This window comes from Eleutherodactylus coqui, chromosome 3 (assembly GCF_035609145.1).
Source record: "Eleutherodactylus coqui strain aEleCoq1 chromosome 3, aEleCoq1.hap1, whole genome shotgun sequence".
In the NCBI taxonomy this organism is placed as follows: domain Eukaryota; kingdom Metazoa; phylum Chordata; class Amphibia; order Anura; family Eleutherodactylidae; genus Eleutherodactylus; species Eleutherodactylus coqui.
Genome location: NC_089839.1, coordinates 237,405,591 through 237,427,969, shown reverse-complemented (window position 1 = coordinate 237,427,969; position 22,379 = coordinate 237,405,591). Strand labels below are relative to the sequence as shown.

Below are 22,379 nucleotides of genomic sequence, written 5' to 3'. Positions count from 1 at the left end.
TACACCTGGATCAGGAGCTCGGCCTGTGCCCACACCCGGACTAGGGCCTCCGCGTCCTCGGCCGCGCCCATGTCCTCTAGGCCTACCCCTACCCCTCAGCATGCTGTATTACCAGGAATGCAGAAACACAACGCTGTAATTAAATGTGCCGCTTATTGGCCTGTGGTTGGAGGCTGACTTCACTTACGGAACGCCAGGAAATAATTTGGCACAAGCCTGCTGTAACACTTAGCTGGCTGCGTATTTATTTGGAGAACTAATACCCCCAGCAGACACGGACCCAGAACACTGAGCACAGTGACAGGCAGGCCAAATAGATTTTTTTCCAATATTTTTTTGAAAAGGACCACTGCGTATATTCAATCTATAATATATGTCTTCTGGCCCTGCCTACACAATTCTGTCCCTGGAGTGTGTCACGGAACTGCAGTGTTGCACTGTTATTAATTGCAACAGAGCGGTGATTTCAGAGCCAGGAAATAATTTGGTGCAAGCCTGCTGTAACACTTAGCTGGCTGCGTATTTATTTGGAGAACTACTACCCCCCGCAGACACTGACCCAGAACACTGAGCACAGTGACAGGCAGGCCAAATAAATTTTTTTCCAATATTTTTTTGAAAAGGACCACACTGCGTATATTCAATCAATAATATATGTCTTCTGGCCCTGCCTACACAATTCTGTCCCTGGAGTGTGTCACGGAACTGCAGTGTTGCACTGTTATTAACTGCAACAGAGCGGTGATTTCAGAGCCAGGAAATAATTTGGCGCAAGCCTGCTGTAACACTTAGCTGGCTGCGTATGATTTTGGAGAGCTACTACCCCCAGCAGACACGGACCCAGAACACTGAGCACAGTGACAGGCAGGCCAAATAGATTTTTTTTTCCAATATTTTTTTGAAAAGGACCACACTGCGTATATTCAATCAATAATATATGTCTTCTGGCCCTGCCTACACAATTCTGTCCCTGAACTATTACTGCAGGGCGCAATGCTCTGCACGGCCGATATACCAAAAAATAAAAATGTGCAACACTGCTAAAAGCAGCCTCCACACTACTGCACACGGTTAGATGTGGCCCTAAGATGGACCGTTGGGGTTCTTGAAGCCTAAAATACTCCTAACGCTCTCCCTATAGCAGCTCCAACAAGATAGCACTTTCCCTCCTCTGTCAGAACGCATCTGAGGCGAGCCGCGGGAGGGGCCGATTTTTATACTCGGGTGACACCTGATCTCGCCAGCCACTCACTGCAGGGGGGTGGTATAGGGCTTGAACGTCGCAGGGGGAAGTTGTAATGCCTTCCCTGTCTTTCAATTGGCCAGAAAAGCGCGCTAACGTCTCAGAGATGAAAGTGAAAGTAACCCGAACATCGCGTGGTACTCGTTACGAGTAACGAGTATCCCGAACACGCTAATACTCGAACGAGTATCAAGCTCGGACGAGTACGTTCGCTCATCTCTAATGCACACACATTGAGCGCACGTGCAAGAAATATACAAGCAGACTCACATTGCACGCATACACTTAAATTGGTATTCCCTGTGATGTGGCGCTACCTGATTCCGCATTAATGCTGGTGCAGAGATCGTAATGGAAAAATCTATGTATGAAAAAAATCTGCACTTCTCCAATGCAGGGAGCTGTAGTCCCTGGCCAAGTGAAAGCTTAATCTGAACAGTTGACTGGGTGAGGAGGCAAAATAAATGGGTAACTCCTGATAAAATTGGATGACTTGACATACCTGCATCTCCCAGTAACCCCTTCAGGCAATTATTGCAGCTTTGGCGATCTATTCAGGGGCTACCCCCGTAAGTGGACGTCTCCTGAAGACCAAATATATACCATGCTAATTTCTAGCATGTGTGGGAGGAGTCACGACAACGCACGCAGCTAGGGTTGTATGAGGAGAGAGCAGCCTCTGAACAGGAAAGATGTGCTTTGCCAGCTCAACATGACATAGGACATGACATAGGAGATATGAGAGTTTTGATATTGAAGGTTGATTTCAAGTCGCAAAGCAAAGAAGAATTTGGGAATATAAATTTATAACAACTTTTGACACGCTGAATAGTGGGTTACATTATTCACGAGGATTTATACGTGAATGGGAGGTATGAGACATCTATAGCACAGATAAGACTGCTGGCCTGGTAAAAAAAAACCCACAAACCACAAACAGTAATTCAGGGAAAATAAACTTTCACTCCCTTATCAGTGCTTAGTTAAAAATGTTTGTGTACCTGTTGCAGCATTCCTGGCATGACCCCCCCCCCCTCCTCACAACAGTAATTCAGGGACCATAAAACTTTCACTCCCTTATCAGTGCCTAGTCAAAAAAGTTTGTTTCTGTTGCAGTATTGCTTTTAAGTGCAAACCAATTACATCCCTGTTTGTACCTTGTCATAAGTGTGTATAAATATGCATGCCTCTTTGGATCTATTCCATTTTAACCTGAAGAAGAACCCAGTGTTGGTCCGGAAGCTCGCATTAACATCATGTATTTTTGTTAGCCATTAAAAGGTATCATATCTACAAGATTACTTGGTTTCTCTTGCTGTGAACAATCACATTTTGCTCTACTGGCTAACACGGTACCAAACATTTGTTTTTATTATACCTAATGTAAGAGTGTCGGAAGAAAAACGAAAGGAGCCAGTAATGTTGTACTTCAGACTGTTGCAGTAATGTTCTTGGAAAATCAAAGTTGGAAATATCCAGTAAAAACCGTGTGCCTCCGTTTTTTAAAAACTATACTTTGACTGTGGACTCTTTATTTGGTTTCGTTGACCCGTTACTGGAAAGTGGCACTGGCATCACCTGAACAGCTGAGCTATCATTTCTCTGCTAGCTTTAATCCTCGCATGCTGCCAAGACAGATTGCGTTTTGGGATGTGATGAGAGGAGATGGTAGAGCCATCATGATCCACCATTTTGTTCCCCGCTGTCTCCCTCACCCGAAGGTTTGACCCTGGCCGCTGCAGGCCTATAAACTGTTACATTGGGGCTCAGAAAATGAGACCCTGAGAAAGAATTCACCAGGTACAGATAACCATTAGTTCCATGGAAGAATGGTGGCTCATGTGACCGCAAAGTGGCATGGACAAAAAGAAAAGTTGGTGCAAAAGTCCACGCTCTATGCAAAAAAACTCCCAGCAGAGAGAGTGCAATTGTTTAAAGGAGAGGGAATTAATTTGAAGTCTGCCTGACTACATGCTACTGCTGCCTAACTACTATATACTCTATTGCTACAGTTGCATCAATAAACATAAGATACTTGCTACTGTTTCCCTCATCACTACTGCACCTGACACAATCCTCTCTGCTAGACAACTACACAGTTCAACTGCATCTATGCACACCTTAATTCCTCTGGAACCTGATCCATCTTGCTTCACAAACTCAACCCCATTATTTCACTGTGTGACAGACCAGGTGTGACATATTCCTTAGGCCCCCTGTCCACGGGTGTTGAGAAGTCTGCAGCAAATCACCGCCGCAGGAGCCAGCAGACGAATCTCCGCCGGTCAGCCTATCTGACAGATAGGCTGAGCACGGAGAATCGCGGCAATTCGCAGCATGCTGCGAATTGCAGGCCGCGAGCGGACAATCGCAACGATTCTCTGCTTATGGACACGGGGTCCGTGCTTTCCATAGCAATGCTATTGAAGCGTCAGACGGCGTGATTTGCTGGCGATTTACACCCCCCCTGGCGAAATCACGTCCGTGGACAGGGGGCCTTACTGTCTAATTTGGGACAGGAAACCAGCAGCCCACACAATGTCCATATTAGGACTTTCTCAGATGTCAGAGTCAATCATCCTTTTCTTCCTTTGACACCTGACACAGATGCTGAAACCTGATGCTGACAATAGACACTGATACCCGACACTGACTCTGATGCAGATGCCAACTCTGAGACTGACATTGATGCTGACTCTGGCTGTGTCTAAAAAAAGTATAGGCTTTGTGAAAGAAGTGGTTGTGGCCATTCTGGAAAGGAGCATGGATTAAATGCTACATCATGTACCAAAAATTGGACCAAAAGTTTGACACATAATTTGGCTTAAACTAAGCCAACTTAATAATTGGCATAAAGTTAGACAGTTGTGCCAGCTTTATCATCCAGCAGAGTCATTGTGATGCATCCAATTCAAGAATTGCATATGGTCACACCAAGCTATTAAACAAAGTTGCCACAGGACAACCAAAAGCCTGCTATTTTTTTACCCCCAAAAGTGAAACATAACTTTTATTACATAAGTTAAATAAAACACCAATGAAAATATTAGAATGACAAGACTCTTGCAGCTCCCATAGACTAACGTATTCATGGACCATTGATCATGCCATAATAGTATAGGAATTGGGAGGTCACCAAGCTGACTCCTATCATGCTAAAATATGGAGGTAATGAATGCCGGCCACATTCCCCCACAAGTATATACAGAGCAGCAGTAAAGACCTGAGCTAAAATGTAACCACTTGCCTCTGCTGCTGCTGTACCACCCCCACCCCCACAACATGTTTGCCTAGCTAGGTGCCATCAGAGAAAACAATGGGTTTATAATGGAAACAACCCCTGCAATAACAGCTGTCCAAAAGCAAATACCTGGGAAAAATTATCCAACCTCCAATGGGATTGCATACATTGTTTCATCCAGTAAGGAGACATTATCCGTCCTTGTCATTCAAAATGAATAGCACAATCCACCGATTGTAGTCATCCCCTTATTAACAATTAATTAAACCCATCAAATGAAAGCAGAAAATGAAAAAAAAAAACTCATTCAGTCCAAAAGTGTTCTTGCTGTTTAGTTTGAATATCCATTTAGCCTCTTCTCTTTAACATGGAATCTAAGTTCCCACCTCGCGGCCCAAGTTTCAAAATATTAAGGACTCAGTTTTGACACCATGCATGTTGTTCATATGCCCAGCTACTGTAGTGCCAGCTCTCATTCTTACTAAGCCAGGGGCGTAACTATAGGCGGTGCAGGGGATGCGGTTGCACCCGGACCCAGGAGCCTTGGGGGGCCCATAAGGCCTCTCCTCTCCATATAGGGAGCCCAGTACTATGAATAAAGCATTATAGTTGGGGGCCCTGTTACAGGTTTTGCATTGGGGCCAAGAAGCTTCAAGTTACGCCTCTGTACTAAGCTAGGGGTCAGCTTGGTGTCCTCCCAATTTTTATACCATTATGGCATGATCTATGAACCATTAATAGTTTAGTCTATGGGAGCTGCAAGAGTCTTGGCATTTTAATATATTCATAGGTGTTTTATTTCACTCATATAATAAAGGTTATGATTTATTATGGTGGGGGTCATAACCAACAGGCTTTTGGTTGACCTTTGGCAACTTTATCTACTATTGTGATACATCTAGTGCATTTTAGGACTGTCAAGTTTGCACTCTTTATTAACCCATTCCGGCTCTAGGACATACAGTTATGTCCTAGGGGATTGGAGTATGTATGAAGAGAGATTGCAGGGCGACCTCTCTTCATATATCTCGTCTGCTGGCTGTTTATTACAGCTGACACCAGGTGGCAAAATCTGCAATTAGCCACATGGCTGATCAGCGCCATTAACTCTTTAAATGCCACTGTCAAGTCTGATGTTCAGGTGTCATGGCAGCCAGGGGACATCTGAATGGCCCTAGGGCTGTCTTAGCAGACTGCCTATCAAGTCATTCCCTTGGGGTGGCTGGATAGACTGCCTGCCTAATCGCAGTATGATGTAATGCTATTGCATTACATCATACTGCAGAAGCGATTAAAGCATCACTAGTTGTTGGCCCCTGTGGGGACTGAAAATAAAAAGTAAAAATCAAAACAATAAAGTTTTACTAAATATGAAAAAGGTAATAAAAGTTAAAAAAAAGCCTTTTGCCATATTTTCCATAAAATAATCTAAATAATTAAACAAAAATATATATTTGGTATCGCTGAATCCATAAAAGTCCAATCTATTCAAGTAACGCATTATTTACCGCGCATGATGAACGTCTTTAGAAACGTTTTTGGTCACCCTGTCTACCAGAAAAAAATGCAAGAAAAGCGATTAAAAGGTCATATGTATTCCAAAATGGTACCGACGTAAACTACAGGATGACCTGCAAAAAATGAGCCCTCTTACAACTATGTCAATGGAAAAATAAAAAAGTTATTGTGCGCAGAAGATGGCAGCAGAAAATAATGTAAAAAAATTAAATGTCTTTGAAAAAAAATAAAAGCAGTACAGCAAACAAAAACCTAGTTAAGTTTGGTATCGTAGTAATCGTACTGACCCATAGAATAAAGTTGTCATGTCATTTTTGTTGCAGTTTGTGCCATGCAAACAAGACTCACTGAAAGATAGCGGAATGTCGGTTTTTTTTTTTTTTCCATTTTACTCCACTTAGAATTTTTTAAGTTTTTCAGTACATTATATGGTACATTAAATAGTACCATTGAAAAATACAACTCACCCCACAAAAAACAAGCTCTCATACAGCTTTGTCAATGAATAAATAAAGCAGTTACGCTTTTTTTAAAGAGGGAGAAAAAAACGCAAATGGAAAAAACGGGGTTAAACAGTATTACTAAATCTGCCCCATTGTATGTGCTTGCTTGCTAGCTGTGGCAGGCATACCAGTGTATGATGATGATTTATCCGGTCAGTCATTGCTGACTTTCGGTCACCTTGTGGATCAGCATACACCATGCTTCCCTGTCTATGGCTGCTTTCTTCAGATTTTCCAGTCATGTTCGTGTCAACCTTGATTTTGTCTAGCCAGCGTGTTCTTTGGTGCCCTCTTCTTCTAAACCCACTGACTGTGCCAAGCATTAATGTTATTTCAAAAGAATTGGCTCGTGTTACTTGACCAAAATATGGAAGCCGTTGTTTGGTGATTTTGCTTTCTAGTAATACTTTTGGTCTATCACGCTCTAGCATCGCCTTATTTGTGACCATCTCTGTCCATGGTATGCACAGGATACGCTGCCAGCACCACAGCTCAAAGACCTCCATTCTTCATCTGCCTACTTTCTTGAGTGTCCAGCTTTCGCTTGCTTATGTAGTTATTGGGAAAATGATTGCATTGATTATTCAGATCTTTGTTGTAATGCTGATGCACTGCCATAACTTCTCCATTCTTTGCACTGCACTATGGCCGAGGCTGATTCTTCATTTGACTTCAAGACCCGATTCGCCACTGCAGTCGATCTTGAATCCAAGAAAATGAAATCTTTGACTGATTAAATTTTTTCATTGATGATTGTTAGGCGTGGTACAACATTTCTTGCTGTTGTCAGCAGCTTTATTTTCTTAACATTGAGATACAGTCCCATGTGTTCCCTCTCTTCTTTAAAGGGGTTGTCCCGCGCCGAAACGGGTTTTTTCTTTTTTCACCCCCCCCCCTTTCCCCCCGTTCGGCGCGAGACAACCCCGATGCAGGGGTTAAAAAAGAACACCGGACAGCGCTTACCTGAATCCCCGCGCTCCGGTGACTTCTTACTTACCTGCTGAAGATGGCCGCCGGGATCTTCTCTCTCGGTGGACCGCAGGGCTTCTGTGCGGTCCATTGCCGATTCCAGCCTCCTGATTGGCTGGAATCGGCACGTGACGGGGCGGAGCTACAAGGAGCCGGCATCCAGCACGAGCGGCCCCATTGAGGAAAGAAGAAGACCCGGACTGTGCAAGCGCGTCTAATTTGGCCATTAGACGCCGAAAATTAGACGGCCTCCATGGAAACGAGGACGCTAGCAACGGAGCAGGTAAGTGAAAAACTTCTTATAACTTCTGTATGGCTCATAATTAATGCACAATGTACATTACAAAGTGCATTAATATGGCCATACAGAAGTGTATAGACCCACTTGCTGCCGCGGGACAACCCCTTTAACTCTTTGAATTAAATATTAAATGTCCTTTTCATTTTCAGCAAGTAGAGTTGTGTCATTAGCACATCAAAGATTGTTTATGTTCCTTCCACCAATTGTCGCTCCAATTGGGAATTCATCCAGATTGCATTGCCTTACGATCATTTCAACATGCAAGTTGAACAGGGCTGGGGATAGAATACAGCCTTGTTGGATGCCTTTCCTGATTTCAAACCAGTCAGTGTAACCAAAGGCATTGATTGTGGCTTCTTGGTTCTCATAAAGTGATCTTATCAATTCTTCCAGATGCTCTGATATTTCCATTTGCTTTAGGCATTTTCATGGCTTGTCATGTTCGACACAGTCAAAAGCTTTGCTGTAGTCGATGAGGCACCGGTATATGTCCTTTTGGTGTTTAGTGTCTTCGCCATGACCCAACGCAAGTTTGTGATTTGATCACTGGTTCCATGCCCTCTTTGGGACCCAGCTTGAACATCAGGGAGTTCCGCTTCAATGAAGGAGGCCATACCTTACTTAAACCAGCATATGAACCACAGGTCTAAGTAAATACGGACTAATGTATGTGCTTGCTGACTAGGCTTTTTATAACAAACTCAAATGGTTTCTGCCTATCTGCTCTGGTCAGTGTCACCTTCAGTCTTGGATAGAGTATGTGTTTACTAGCTGCAAGCTTAGGGAGCAATAGAGAAAATAAACATGTGATGTTACTGTATGATGATGTGTACATCTGGGAAGGGCAGATTTATAGTGTGAGTCGGCTTCAGTGTGAGATTAGGCCTCGGTGTCAGCATAAAGTTTCAGCGTCAAAGTGAGAAATTTATAAACTACAAAGTGAAAAAAAGACCCTAGGGATAGCACCGAGTCATATTGACACCAAAAACAACAATTGCCCATATAGTTGAAGAGAAGTATATGCTCTCAGTTCTGTTGTTGGTTTTTCAATTGTTAACCTATGTTGCCATCTAGTGGCTGATCTGAAAAATTACAAATAACCAACTACTAGGCTTTGCAAATATCCTACTTGCTGTGTAACCTGAAGTAACTACCATTATCTTTGTTTGTAGCATGACTAGGTAGAAGCACAACCACATTATTATGACCACCAGGTAAAATCTAGAGTAACTGCTGTGTGCCACACTGACAGCAGCTAGATAGGCTGGGAATGAATCAACAAGGTGATGGTAGCTTGTCTCAGGTATCTGGAACCATGTTGACTGCAGCACATCCCGCAGTTGATGGAGGTTGTGTGGGGGAGGATCCCCAGAGTGAACACAATGATCGAGGTGGTCCCACAGATGACAATGATCGAGATGGTCCCACAGATGCTCAATTGGGTTAAAGTCTGGTGAATTGGAGGGGGGGGGGGCAGGGAAGTATTTGGAAGTCTTGGTTATACTCTTCCAACCACTGTCTGACATTTCTAGCTAGGTGACATATTCCATTGTCTTGCTAGAAGATCCCATTTGCCCCAGGGAAGATAAATGGTGCATGGGTGTACGTGATTGGCAAGGAGGGATTCGTAACCAAATTGGTTCAAAGTACCTTCCCCATGGATAAGTGGGCCCAGAGAATGCCACAAAAAAATTCTTCATATTCCCCATCATAACACTGCCACCACCAGCTTGTGTTTTTCTAATAATGGTTGCTGGGTGTTTCTTCTATGATGTTTCTCACTTGACACACAAATGTCCATCAGTTCGATGAAACAGAAAACCCGACTCATTGGAGAAGGCAAACCTTTGCCAATCAGTGGTGATCCAATTCTGTTACTGCCATACTAATGAAACCTTTTCTTCCAATGCACCTTAGTTAGAATAGGTGAATTGACCACCCATCTGCTTCAGAGTCACTGACACTGTAGGGTTCACTGAACTGTTATAAACACATCTCTGGGGTATTCATTGAATGGCAGAGCGCTGCCTGTGATTGGCTGAGCACTGTGGTCAATCACAGGCAGCGCTCTGCTGTCATTCAATGGATGGCTGAGAGCTGCCTGTGATTGCCTGAGTGATCAGACAATCAGATGCAGCCCTTTCAGCAGGTGAGAATTTTAAATCCCCGCCTGCTAAAAGAAGTTTATTACAGTTATAGGATCCAATCCGCTTGACACGCCTGAGCCCCAGCAGCGGCAAAGAGCTAAGTATGGTTTTTTTTCTATTTTTTACTACAACTAGGATTGATTTTTCAGCGAAGGGCCTATATTTAAAGCTCTTCCCCGAAAATCACTGTGGTGGTGCGGGCATCCTATTGCTTTCAATGGGGCCGCCGCATTGAAATCAATTAGAGAGCTTCGCGATCCTCTGCCACAGCTATCACAGGGGATTATTTACTGCGCGCGGGAAGTCCTCTTGTCACTGAACACTGTGACAGTGCAGTCACAGTGTTCAGTGATGAGGAGACTCCCAGCGGGGAATATTGCACCCTGGACCTATGCATTGCAAGCATGCCCTATCTTTTACTGGTGTGCGAGTTTGCATGCCTGTAAAACATGAACATGTGAACACAGCATAGGGAACCAATGGTTCTAATAGACACGTGGTTATGTGCGCACATATGTACACGCATAAACACTCTCGTCTGAATGCACCCTAACTAGCGATGGACCAATTAGCAGTAGACCTCCATTTCATGGAAGATTTCAAGCTCTTCTCCAATAATTTCAAAAACACCCCACAAGTTTCTGAAAAGTTTTATGGCAAGCAAAGCTGAAATGTTGACAGACTAGTCAGTGTGACCACAACCTTATTAATACCACATTGTACAGAAGACAGTGACACAAAACTGTATAATCTTTATAATCTCTAGTTACAACTTTTTTGATTGCTAGTAAAGAGATTCTTGTATATTTAATTTATGACTTTTTTAAACACATTTGCAACTTTGTTTCTTTGTTTACCTATTTTTCATACATTTTTCATACATGCTCACTCGAGTAACTGCTTTATCTGAGCGTGCTCGCTCATCTCTAATTTTTATTATTTTAGAATTATCATGTTTTTCGTGGATGCTAAATAAAGGATCTTCGACATAGAATTTTTATTTGTGACCGCTTTTCTAACATTAACTTTGATATACAGGTATAGCACAAACTAGTTAAGGATCCCTTGTCTATCGCAGGGGTTATGTTCCAGAGATCCCCGCGATACGTGAAAATCCGCGAAATAGCAGCGTTATATTTACAAAAATCAATCAGTTGGGTGAACTGCCAAACAATCGCAAAACTTATCAAGTAATGTACTTTTTAGTGAAAGCAGTTAACACGCAACGAACAAACGAACAGCAGTAGCCCAACTGCCAGAAGCCTTAGAAGGCGCAGAATGTTTGGGTGGCATTGCAGGGCTTGAAATACAAGATGTACTATAAATACAAACTTGCACAAACTTTTCTCTTATGGGCATGTACGGGCACAGTGCGGGAGAACAAACAGCCCGATGCTACGATCAGTGATCCAATCAGCGCCCAGGATACAGAACACATTTCATCAGTCAATAGTGTGCCGTGTACAATCTCGCGTAGGCAAACGCTAGTGGCGTACTGTATTCCCTGTATGTACCCCAAAATTCTGCAATATAGCAAAAAAACTCAACAAAAACAGAATTAGGCCTCCTTCCCACGAGCGTGACGGGGTCCGCCGCGTAATATTACGCAGTGAAGCCCGTCACGGCGCCCCCCAGAGCCCCTATACTTACCTGCGGGAGATAGCGTGAAATCGCTTCCCCGCCCACCACCGCCGCGTCACCGCCCGTCACCGCCCACCACCGCCGCGTCACCGAGCGTGTCACGTGACGCGGCCGGCCGTGTCACGTGACGCGGCCGGCCGCGTCATTTGGCGTCAGATGACACGCGGCGGTGGGCGGGAAAGCGTTTTTTCACGCTATCTCCCGCTGGTTACAGCGGGAGATAGCGTGAACGGACGGCTTCCATTGACTGCAATGGAAGCCGTCAGTGCGTACAGCCCGTCCTCACCCGCAGAAAATAGAGCATGCTGCGGGTGAGGACGGGAGAAATCGCGGTGCGTAATTCCGCGCTGGAATTACGCATCGTGAGCATTGTGCTATTAGGTTCAATAGAACCTAATAGCAGCGGGCAACGCAGCGGATTTTCGCCGCGAATTACGCGGCGGAAATCCGTTCGTGGGAAGGAGGCCTTATATATGGCCCATCTAAAATCCGCGATGCAATGAAGCTGCAATCATTGAACCGCAATATAGCAAGGGATCACTGTTCTCTCTCTCTTCTCTAGTGTTAGCTATCCCTCCTAGCTTTGTGTTGTCGGCAAATTCGATCAGTTTCCCATCAATTCCCTCCTCCAGATCATTTATAAAAATGTTGAACAACACTGGGCCTAGGACAGAGCCTTGTGGTGCCCTACATGATACATTCTTCCACTTGGATGTGCAGCCATTTATGACCACTCTTTGAGTAGATCACTCAGCCAGTTGTGAATCCACCTAACAGTTGCCTTGTCAATCCCATATTTGGTCATTTTTTCAATAAGTATAGTATGAGATACTATGTCAAATGCTTTACAAAAGTCAAGATATACTATATCCACCATATTTCCCTGATCAACCCAGTCGGGGATTCTGTCATAGAAGGAAATTAGATTAGTCTGGCATGACTTGTTTGTTACAATCCCATGCTGGCTCTGGTTATTTACTTCATTTTTATCCAAGTACTTGCATACATGCTGTTTAATAATTTGTTCAAAGATCTTTCCGGGTATACAAGTCAGACTCACAGGCTAAATATCACTATTACATTTATTTTTGTTAAAACATTTCCCCAATGAGGTTAAATAAAATTAATTAATATTTTTTTAAACACTACGTGTTCCCTATAACTACTGCTGTCATAGCCAGTGTTTGTCTGAAAGAAGACAGCAGGTATACAGATGAACTAAAAATTTGGTCTCAATAAAAAGTTGGCCATCTGAAAGAGGTGGTGTTTCAGAAAGCTTTCCCTGCATGTATATGCATCTATCTATAAACAGTTTCTCTATATAGCTGGTTATAGCTATAGTTATGGTTATCAATATGTTGGGCATCAATACTTACTTCTGCATTCACCATTTCCGGTAAATTTCCATTGTCCATTTAATAGGCATTTATACTTAATTGATCCACGACGACTATATCCAGGTGCGCATTGGTAGGTTGCTTCTATATTGTGGGGATATACATCGGCATCCCAGTCCCCCTGCAGTACTGCTCCTTCGTGTATGGGTGGTGCAGAGCAAGAACCTAAATATGGGTAAAAAAAATGAAGTTAAATAATTATCATTGCCAAAGGAAAATGCACAGGTGACAATTTCAGCAAGAACTTGCAACATATATAAAATGTGCGATGGTAACACAAGACTATCCTGTAACTTTACGTGATGCATCTAAATGGTGATTTTTATAAACCAAAATGTAGATTGACTTAAAGTATCCATAGAGTCCATCATACTGCGTGTCAAATTGGAGGTACGCGGGGGGCGTGGCTTGGTGAGGCTCCGGAGCAGACGCTTGAGCTCTCGCTCCGTTGTAATATAGACTCCCAGCGACTTCAAAGCAACTGAGGAAAGGAGTGAAACAGCCCAAAACTTCAGTTAACATCACTGGCACCCGGGGATGCCAAGAAGAAGAATCACCAAAGGGAAGCCGGCGAGATTAGAAGACTTTTTCCCCGCGCGCGCTACCTCACCTGTCATGGCGCCGGAGGAGCTGGCGGGGAGCGGAGAGCTGATGGATGGGAGAGAGACAGCTCGCCCGGAGCGCTGCAGCGGCTGGTGAGCCGTCGGCACATAGCGTTCAGCAGGACTTCTCCCCCGAGCGCGCTGCCTCACCTGTCATGGCACCGGAGGAGCTGGCAGAGAGCAGAGAGCAGACGGAGGAGGGACGATTCGCCCGGAGCGCTGCAGCGGCAGGTGAGCCACCGGTATATAACGTCCTACAAGAGGACACATCAGTGAGCTCAGAATCACACCCAGTATGTCAAGCACGGGGCTCACAGGGAGAGGGAGGAAACACTAGAGGGGACAAAAAGCACAAAATGGCGACAGACATGCGGCCGTTGCCCCCCCCCCCCTCCTCACCCACTGACAGTCCAGAAAAGCAAAGGCAGAAAATGTCGGATGCCCCCTGCCAAACCAGCTCCCTCTCACAAAATGAGACTGCCAGCTCCCAGGGAGAAAACAGCTTAGCTGACCTCTTAGCATCTAACAAACCTGCATCGGAGCTGTACATCAAAGAGATCGTTATGGCTCTTCACAACACTATTCAGCTGGATATAAGAAATCTAACCTCCTATGTTGATTCATCAGTTAAAGAAGTCAATACCCGCATAGAGAAAACCGAGACAAAAATGGGAGAACTGGTGAAATCCCACAACTCCCTAATAGATGCCCACTACGACCTAGAGGCAAATGTTACCAGACTACAACAAAAACTAACTGACCTCGAGGACAGAAACCGCCGTAATAATGTCAAAATAAGAGGGGTCTCAGAAAAAGTAACTAATGCAGAAATTATGAGCTTTGTGACAAAATTCTACCTGAGATCCCAGAGCAGGAGTTAAAAATCGATAGAGCTCACAGGCTCCCTCTTCCAAAATTCCTTAAGGAAAACACTCCGAGAGACATTATTATACGCATACACCATTTCAGTACCAAGGAGGCTCTGATGACCGCCGTTAGGAGGTTGAAAGTTCTCCCAAGCCTTTACTCAGAGCTTCGCATCTTTATTGATTTATCACAGGCTACAATGAAGGCAAGGAGGGGATTTGCCAAGATAACAGCAGCTCTCAGGGAGGCCAATGTCCCTTACAGATGGGGCTTCCCTACAAAATTGGTCGTCTCTAGAGCAAATGCTACACATGTCCTCCTAAACCCCACCTCCGCTGCCGAGATGTTAAAATCCTGGGGTCTAAAGTGCCAAGACCAAACTACAACAACTCAGGGCAGAGGCGACCCACGCAACCTGGACATCCGTACCAAGAAGTATGCCACCTAACTGTTCTATGAACTGTATTTTGAGACCTAGGAAAAGAGACTGTTCCCTTTACCTCGCGTAAAACTAAGCGTATATGAGTCTTCTCACCACAAGAGACTTATCCCCCCCAAATGGAAACGCAGGCGCAAGCTTGTGCTACACCCTGGTCAAAACCGTACCCTGGCGACAAAAATTCTTCTGGGCACAACCACTTTGCCCGCTTTGGAGTGTTGTTGGGTTGGTGGTTTTTATGTTGCGCATCAACCTTTATTCAAAGAGTAAAGTACTACCACTGACAAGGGTTGACCTCAAAAGTTATGCTTCCTTTCAAGCATGTTGATATGCACATGGTTTTTATATGTTCTTGTAGTTTTTGTTTTCCGGCAGTGTCACACAGGTTCCTTCATCCTCAGTCCCACCTCAGCAGAAGCAATCTCAAGAGAAAATGTCAGTCAAAATGATGTCACAGAACGCCAACGGCCTGAACACTCCCTTCAAGAGAAACGCAGTATGGAAAGAGGCCTGTCGTCTCGGCGCGGACGTAGTATGTATACAGGAGACGCACCTACTAGACACAGATAGTCACAGAATGTCACATAAAAAATTTCCTCAGATCATACACGCATGCGCAAAAAAAAAACAAGCAGGAGTATTGATTGCATTCAAAGAATCGGCCCCGTTTAAAATAGATTTACAAATTTGCGACCCAAAGGGGAGATATATAATCCTGGGAGGATCCCTAAAAAACACACACCTCACCATAGTGAATGTGTATGTCCCGAACTCAAGGCAGATAATCTTTCTAAATAAGCTGCAAAAAAAAATAAAACGTGTAGTAAGAGGCGCATTAATTATTAATGGTGACTTCAACCTGGCCCCGGATAGACAATTAGACACCTCATCCCGCGAAACCAGAGGAAGCAGATCCTTAAACGGATGGATCAGAGGAGCGGCGCTATATGACACCTTTAGGTGTCTTAACGCATCCTCAAAAGAATTCTCTTTCTTCTCGTCTAGACATAGATCCTTCTCCCGCATTGATCTTAGTTTAGTGGACAAGTCACTTATTAGCTCGGTGGTCGAGGCAAATGTGGGAACAATAACGTGGTCGGACCATGCTCCGATAACGACATCCCTAGCATTTGGAACAAACCGTCAGGCAAATAAAATGTGGAGGAATAATACCTTTTTAATGAAACTCCCCAAAATCCAAAAAGAAATACAAGAAGAAATAAAATCTTACTTTACATCAAACGATACGCCAGATATTAGCCCTGAAGTTCTATGGCTGGCCCATAAAGCCTACATGAGAGGCATTTTTATCAAAATAGGGGCCAAATACAAAAGAGAAAAACTAAAAAATACGGACACATTAATGCAAAAAATCCAAACTCTAGAAAAACAACTACTAACCAAGGCGACTCAGGAATTATACTCTGAGCTGTTTAATACCAGACTAGAACTACGCAGGGTGCTACAGGGAGATTTTGATAGGGAGATCACCTCCCACCGGGCTAATGTCTACTCTTCAACCAACAAACCAACAAAATGGATGGCTAACAGGGTCAAAAGAAAAATAGTCAAGGCCTCCATTCCATATGTTTGGAACTCCCAAAAAAAAGAACACAAAATAACTCACCCAGATCAAATATTGGAAACTTTCCGATCATATTATAGCAGCCTATACAATCTGAAGGAGGATCCTCTAATTCTCCACCCCACAGAAGAGAGCATTGGGAAATTCCTGAATAAAATAGACCTTCCACAAATAAACAAGTCTCTGACAAACACCTTGGAAAGCCCAATCGCGACTCCAGAACTACTGGAGACAATTTTTTCTATGAGAAGCCAGAAAGCCCCAGGGCCAGACGGCTTCTCATCCGAATATTATAAGTTGTTCGCGGACAGTCTTGCACCACATTTGGGGAACACCCTCAATTCAGTGATGTCTAAGGGAGTCTTCCCGGAGGAAATGCTCCAGGCTACTGTAGTTGTGCTGCCTAAACAGGGTAAAGAGCCAAACGATCCTGCAAATTTCAGGCCAATCTCTCTGCTTAACACAGATACTAAGATTTACGCAAAGATATTGGCCAACAGACTGCTCAATGTTCTCCCAGATGTGGTGCACTCTGACCAGGCGGGATTTGTGAAGGGGCTGCAGGCTTCGGACGGCGCGAGGAGGCTTCTTAACCTTATTCATTCTACAAAAATCTCCGGCACACCGGCTATCATACTGGCCTTGGACGCAGAAAAAGCGTTTGATAGGGTCCATTGGGGGTACGCTTTTCAAACTTTGGCGAAATTTGGCCTCGGGGAGGGGGGCCCTGTACTCCTGCCCGTCTGCTAGGGTCCTAATTGATGGGGTAATGTCGGACAAGTTTGTAATATCTAATGGCACCCATCAGGGATGCCCACTTTCTCCCATATTATACATCCTAATGGTGGAGCCGCTGGCGGAGGCAATCAGATCCTCTCCAGAGATAAAGGGTATCTCACACAGCTTTCGCCAGCACAAGATCGGCTTATTTGCGGACGACATCGTCCTCACGATGTCCTCCCCTCTGGCATCCTTGAGAGCAGCATACCACATTCTACATCAATACTCAAAGATCTCGTATTATAAATTAAATATTAACAAATCAAAGATACTGGGACTAAATGATGCAAAAGATCTAAAACGGGCCCTTCAGACAGAATTCTCATTTGAATGGAGTTCCGAAGGTATCCCATACCTGGGCACAATAATAACAGCGAACACCAATAACTTAGAAACCACAAATTTTGTACCACTCATGAAAACAATTCAAAAAGAGTTAGATTACCTCTCGGAGATTAACCTTTCATGGCTAGGTAAAATAATGACGTACAAAATGAAAATTCTCCCAAAAATTCTGTATATGTTTAGAGTCTTACCGATCCCGATTTCAAATAATACCCTCAAAAAATTACAACGCCAGTTAACAGACTTTATCTGGCCCGGAGGCAGACCGCGCATAGCCCTCCCTATCCTGACTCTCCATCGCAGAAGGGGTGGCGCTGACATACCCGACATAAGGAGTTACTTCAAAGCAATAATTTTGAACCAAACTCGAAACTGGGTGAGAAAGGACGAGGCTATGGCTTGGGTGTACATGGAAACCTCCTGCATCAACCCCCCTAAAGGGAACCTGCTATTATTGGTGGCCTCTCTTGCGACGTCGTGTGCCCATCCCGACCTAAAAATTATATTAAAGGACCCCTCTCCAATGGTGGTGGCCTCCATAGAGGTTTGGAAGGAATACTCAAAAAAAGCGACGACACAGGATCTTTGTAAGATACCAGATCTCCCTCTGGAAATATTAAACGTATTCATACCTGACATAAATGTGGAACCCTGGAGGCAGAAAGGCATTAAAACAGTGGATATGCTTGCCACTAATAAGGGAGTGAAATCATTCACAAATGTATGCTCAGAATTTAAATTAACGGATAGTGATATGTTCAACTACGCGAGAGTGTCAGCCTTCTTAAAGAAATATCCCATATACAATACTAAAATCTCTAGACTTGTCTTAGGGAAAATTACGACCCCCCCTATAAAAGGAAAATCTGATACGAGATATTTTTACGACACATTATCCGGCAACACCACCCTACAAAAGAAATCCCACATTCTTAACTGGGAAAAAGAATTAAAAGAAAAAATACCAACAGAAGTGTGGGAATCAGCATATAAAACAGTGTGTGGCTCCACCAAGGGAATGGGCATTCTAGAAACACAGATTAAAATCAACTTGAGATGGTACTTCACGCCCAGCCTATTGGCCTCGAGACTTCATCACGGTAATGACAAATGTTGGAGAGAATGCGGCCAAAAAGGCACACTCACCCACATCTTCTGGTCATGCGCCAAATTAAACAATTACTGGACCCCAGTATTGAATCTCCTAGAAAAAACACTGAATATCCACATAGACAAAATACCAAAAATGATCTTACTCTTAATAGACTTAAATAAGCATCCCCCAAACATTAGATATCTGCTGGCCCACGCTCTGATGACGGCCAAGGCAATTGTAGCCAGACACTGGAGGTCCCCTACCCCTCCCTCCTATAACTAATTCATGGACCGTATGGCGGAACAGCAACTATTTGAAAAATGGTTGGCATTAAGAGATGGCTCTTTAAGGAAGCATAAAGAGGTCTGGGGAATATGGAAAACAACGTAATTTAGGACTGTGTGATCTGCCAAATGTTATGTCTAATTCTTGTTTTGTTATTCAAAGAGTTAGCAAAAGTATACACTTGACACAGATAGCCTACCCAAGCTAAGTTACACATTGTGTGATTACTACTTCAACTTCACACAACTTTGGGCCTTAGGTCCCCTCCCCCTCCCCCTCCCCTGCTCCCCCCCCCCCCACCACCCCTACTTCTGCCTTCTCCTCCCCACCACAATTAATAAGATAAACGCCTTTGTGTACTATGTCATTTAGCACCTCATTTTACTGTAATTCTGTTACTTGTACATTGTATGTTATTCAAATACCAATAAAAATTCAATAAATAAGAAAAAAAAAAAAAAATTGGAGGTACGCACTGGAGAATGTAAAAGTTCAGCTTGGGCCCCCCTCACTCCATCGCACCTGTACCTGTACCCATACCTAAACCATGCTGCTTACAGCTTCAAAACTAATTTGCACATGTGATCAAAGCCTTTTGCATAAGCTTGGCAAACATGACTCATTTCCAGAAGGTGTGCGTGTTTTTTGTTGCATTTTTAAACGTTTCATTTTCATTTTTTCCTCCCCACTTTTAAAAAATCATGACTCTTTTATTTATCCGTCAGTGCAGCTGTCTGAATGCCTATGTTTCGCAGGATTGTTGTATTTTTCAATTATACTATTTAATGGAGCATGTAAAGTACTGAAAAACATGTAAAAAATTCTAGGTGGAGTGAAATAGAAAAAAAACCTAAATCCCGATACCTTGGGGGGGGGGGGGGGGGGGTCTATTATTACAATACCAATTTTCATATAGTTTTCTTTTTTTTTGCTGTACTACTTTTATTCTTTTCCAAAAATATTTTATATTTTACTATTTTCTTTCCTGCCGCCATCTTCTGACGGTCATAACTTTTCTTATTTTTCCGTCGACATACTTGTGCGAGGGCTCGTTTTTTGGGGGATGTCCTGTAGTTTCTATTGGTACAATTTTGGAGTACAAGTAACCTTTTAATCGCTTTTTATTTTTTTCTAGAATACGAGGTGACCAAAAAAGCTCAATTCTGGTGCTGGTGTTTTTTCTGACAATGTTCATCGTGTGGGGTAAATAATGCTTTAGGCAGGCTTCACGCAGCTAAGAAAACCGTGCGAAACACACAAATATAGCACAAATATGAAGCTTATTCTTTTGAAAGAAAAAAAAAGTCACAGAAAACGGCCATGTATACTGATACAAGAGGGCAGGCATATAAACCACATATCCCTCATACATGCAGAGGCCAGACTGCTATATGGAGGGGCAAAAAATAGTCACGTGTGAGGACACTGATGAGACAACCATTCTTTATAATAAGGGGGAGGGGATTTTATTTATTACCCCCAGCAAGCTGGGTACTCATTTTATTGACCTCAGAAGGCTGGGTCAACCTTGAGGCAGTTATGTGAACCATGTGGGGATTGAACCCACAGCCTTCAGGTCACAAGCAAGAGCTTAGGACGCTGCACCACACAATACTGTATATATGTAAAAACACAGCATTGTTTCCTCAGCATTTTACTGGGCGCAGAGCTGCATTTTTACGCATTTTTGCTCATTTGCCTGAGCTTTTACTGCGTATTTTTGCACAGCATAAACGCACGCAATTTTTTTTTCTCCAATTGGTTTTATAGCAACCCGTGTAAAAGAAAAAAATCAGTTTTTTATGTGCAATTCTGTGTTTACTGCATTTTTTTCGCACCCCATTCACTTCAATGTGCGATTTATGTGTGAAATGTGTGCTAAAACACAGAAAATAGAGCATGCTGTGTGTGACTTTGCACACGTTAAATACACAGTTTAAAGACGCTAGTGTGAGGCCCCACTGAAATACATGGCGGTGTAGTGCTGCGTATTTACCACGGGACCGCCGGCAGCAGAGAGAATACCTTAAACCGTCTCGCTTGAACAAGGCAGATTTATGAAAGCTGTCTGAGAGAAAGTCTCTTTGTTGCCCATAGCAACCAGTCACAGCACAGCTTTTATTTCTAAGACTGCTGAGGTAAAATGAAAGCGGTGCTGTGATTGGTTGCTATATCCTACACAGCTGAGGTAAAATGAAAGCTGCGCTGTGATTGGTTGCTGTTTCTTACACTGCTGAGGTAAAATGAAAGCTGCACTGTGATTGATTGCTATTTCTTACACTGCTGAGGTAAAAAGAAAGCTGTGCTGTGATTGGCTGATATTTCTTATGCTGCTGAGGTAAAATGAAAGCTGTGCTGTGATTGGTTGCTTTTTCTTACACTGCTGAGGTAAAATGAAAGCTGTGCTGTGATTGGCTGCTACTTCCTATACTGCATAGGTAAAATGAAAGCTGCACTGTAATTGGTTGCTATTTCTTAGACTGCTGAGGTAAAATAAAAGCTGCGCTGTGATTGGTTGCTATTTCTTGGACTGCTGAGGTAACATAAAAGCTGCACGGTGATTGGTTGCTATGGACAACAGACCTATTTTCTCTCAGGCAGCTTTTAGGAATCTTCCGTCTTGTGCATTGTTTTGGAACACAGTTCAGTCGTAGCGGTCTGAATGTTTATAGGAGGGGATTGTCGTGAACCTCCATGTCAGGCGTCACTTTGACCCTGGCGGTATCATCAGCGAATACTGCGGGTTATTTCTGTGTGTTTCACTCTTCTGTTTACTTGTGTGCCTGGATTCTGATCTCCGCTTGCCTATCTGACTAGCCATTTGCCATCCATCTTGTACCTTGTAGTCCTCCTGGTTCTCACCCTGCTCTGTAGCTGACTGCAATTGTTGTTTAACCCTATAGCTCTGATACCTTGTAGTCCTTCTGGTATCTGCTTTGTCTGTAACTCTGCTTATGATTGACCCCTTGGCTCTGCACCAGTGCCACAGGGGGGTCAGGAATACTGAATATAACGTACCTTTAGGGCGAGCACCCACTGGCGTTTTTTACCTGCGTTTTGCGTTTTTCCTGCACAGGCATAGAGATAACATGTGTTCCTGTCCACTGGCGTTTTTTTTGCGTTGCGTTTGCGTTTTTAACATAGGAACTGTCAGTTGCATATGTGTCCCTATTTTTCTCCTAATGCACCCATGAATGTCAATGGAAATTAACGCAAAACGCCGCGAAAACGCCGCGAAAAACGCCGCGAAAAACGCGCGGAAAAAACGCGAGAAACGCGGCGAAAACGCTGCGTTTTTTCCCGCGGAGAACGCAAACGCCAGTGGGTGCTCGCCCTTAGATGGCGCTACAATGACCCAAATAATAATGTAAACAGCAAACTGGGACAATAGTCGTGCTGTGTACACACGGCCACTGACAG

The 22,379-nt window shown here is 43.7% G+C and overlaps 1 protein-coding gene across 4 annotated transcripts in view; it reads right to left on the bottom strand.

Annotated features, from left to right (window-relative positions):
• Positions 1-22,379, bottom strand: part of LOC136621574 (complement factor H-like) — a 1,208,893-nt gene that overhangs the window by 1,160,105 nt on the left and 26,409 nt on the right. For all 4 annotated transcript variants that reach the window (XM_066597131.1, XM_066597134.1, XM_066597132.1 and 1 more), the window contains exon 2: positions 12,940-13,125. In XM_066597131.1, coding sequence (XP_066453228.1) covers positions 12,940-13,125 — 186 coding nt within the window. The remainder of the gene's footprint in view (positions 1-12,939; positions 13,126-22,379) is intronic.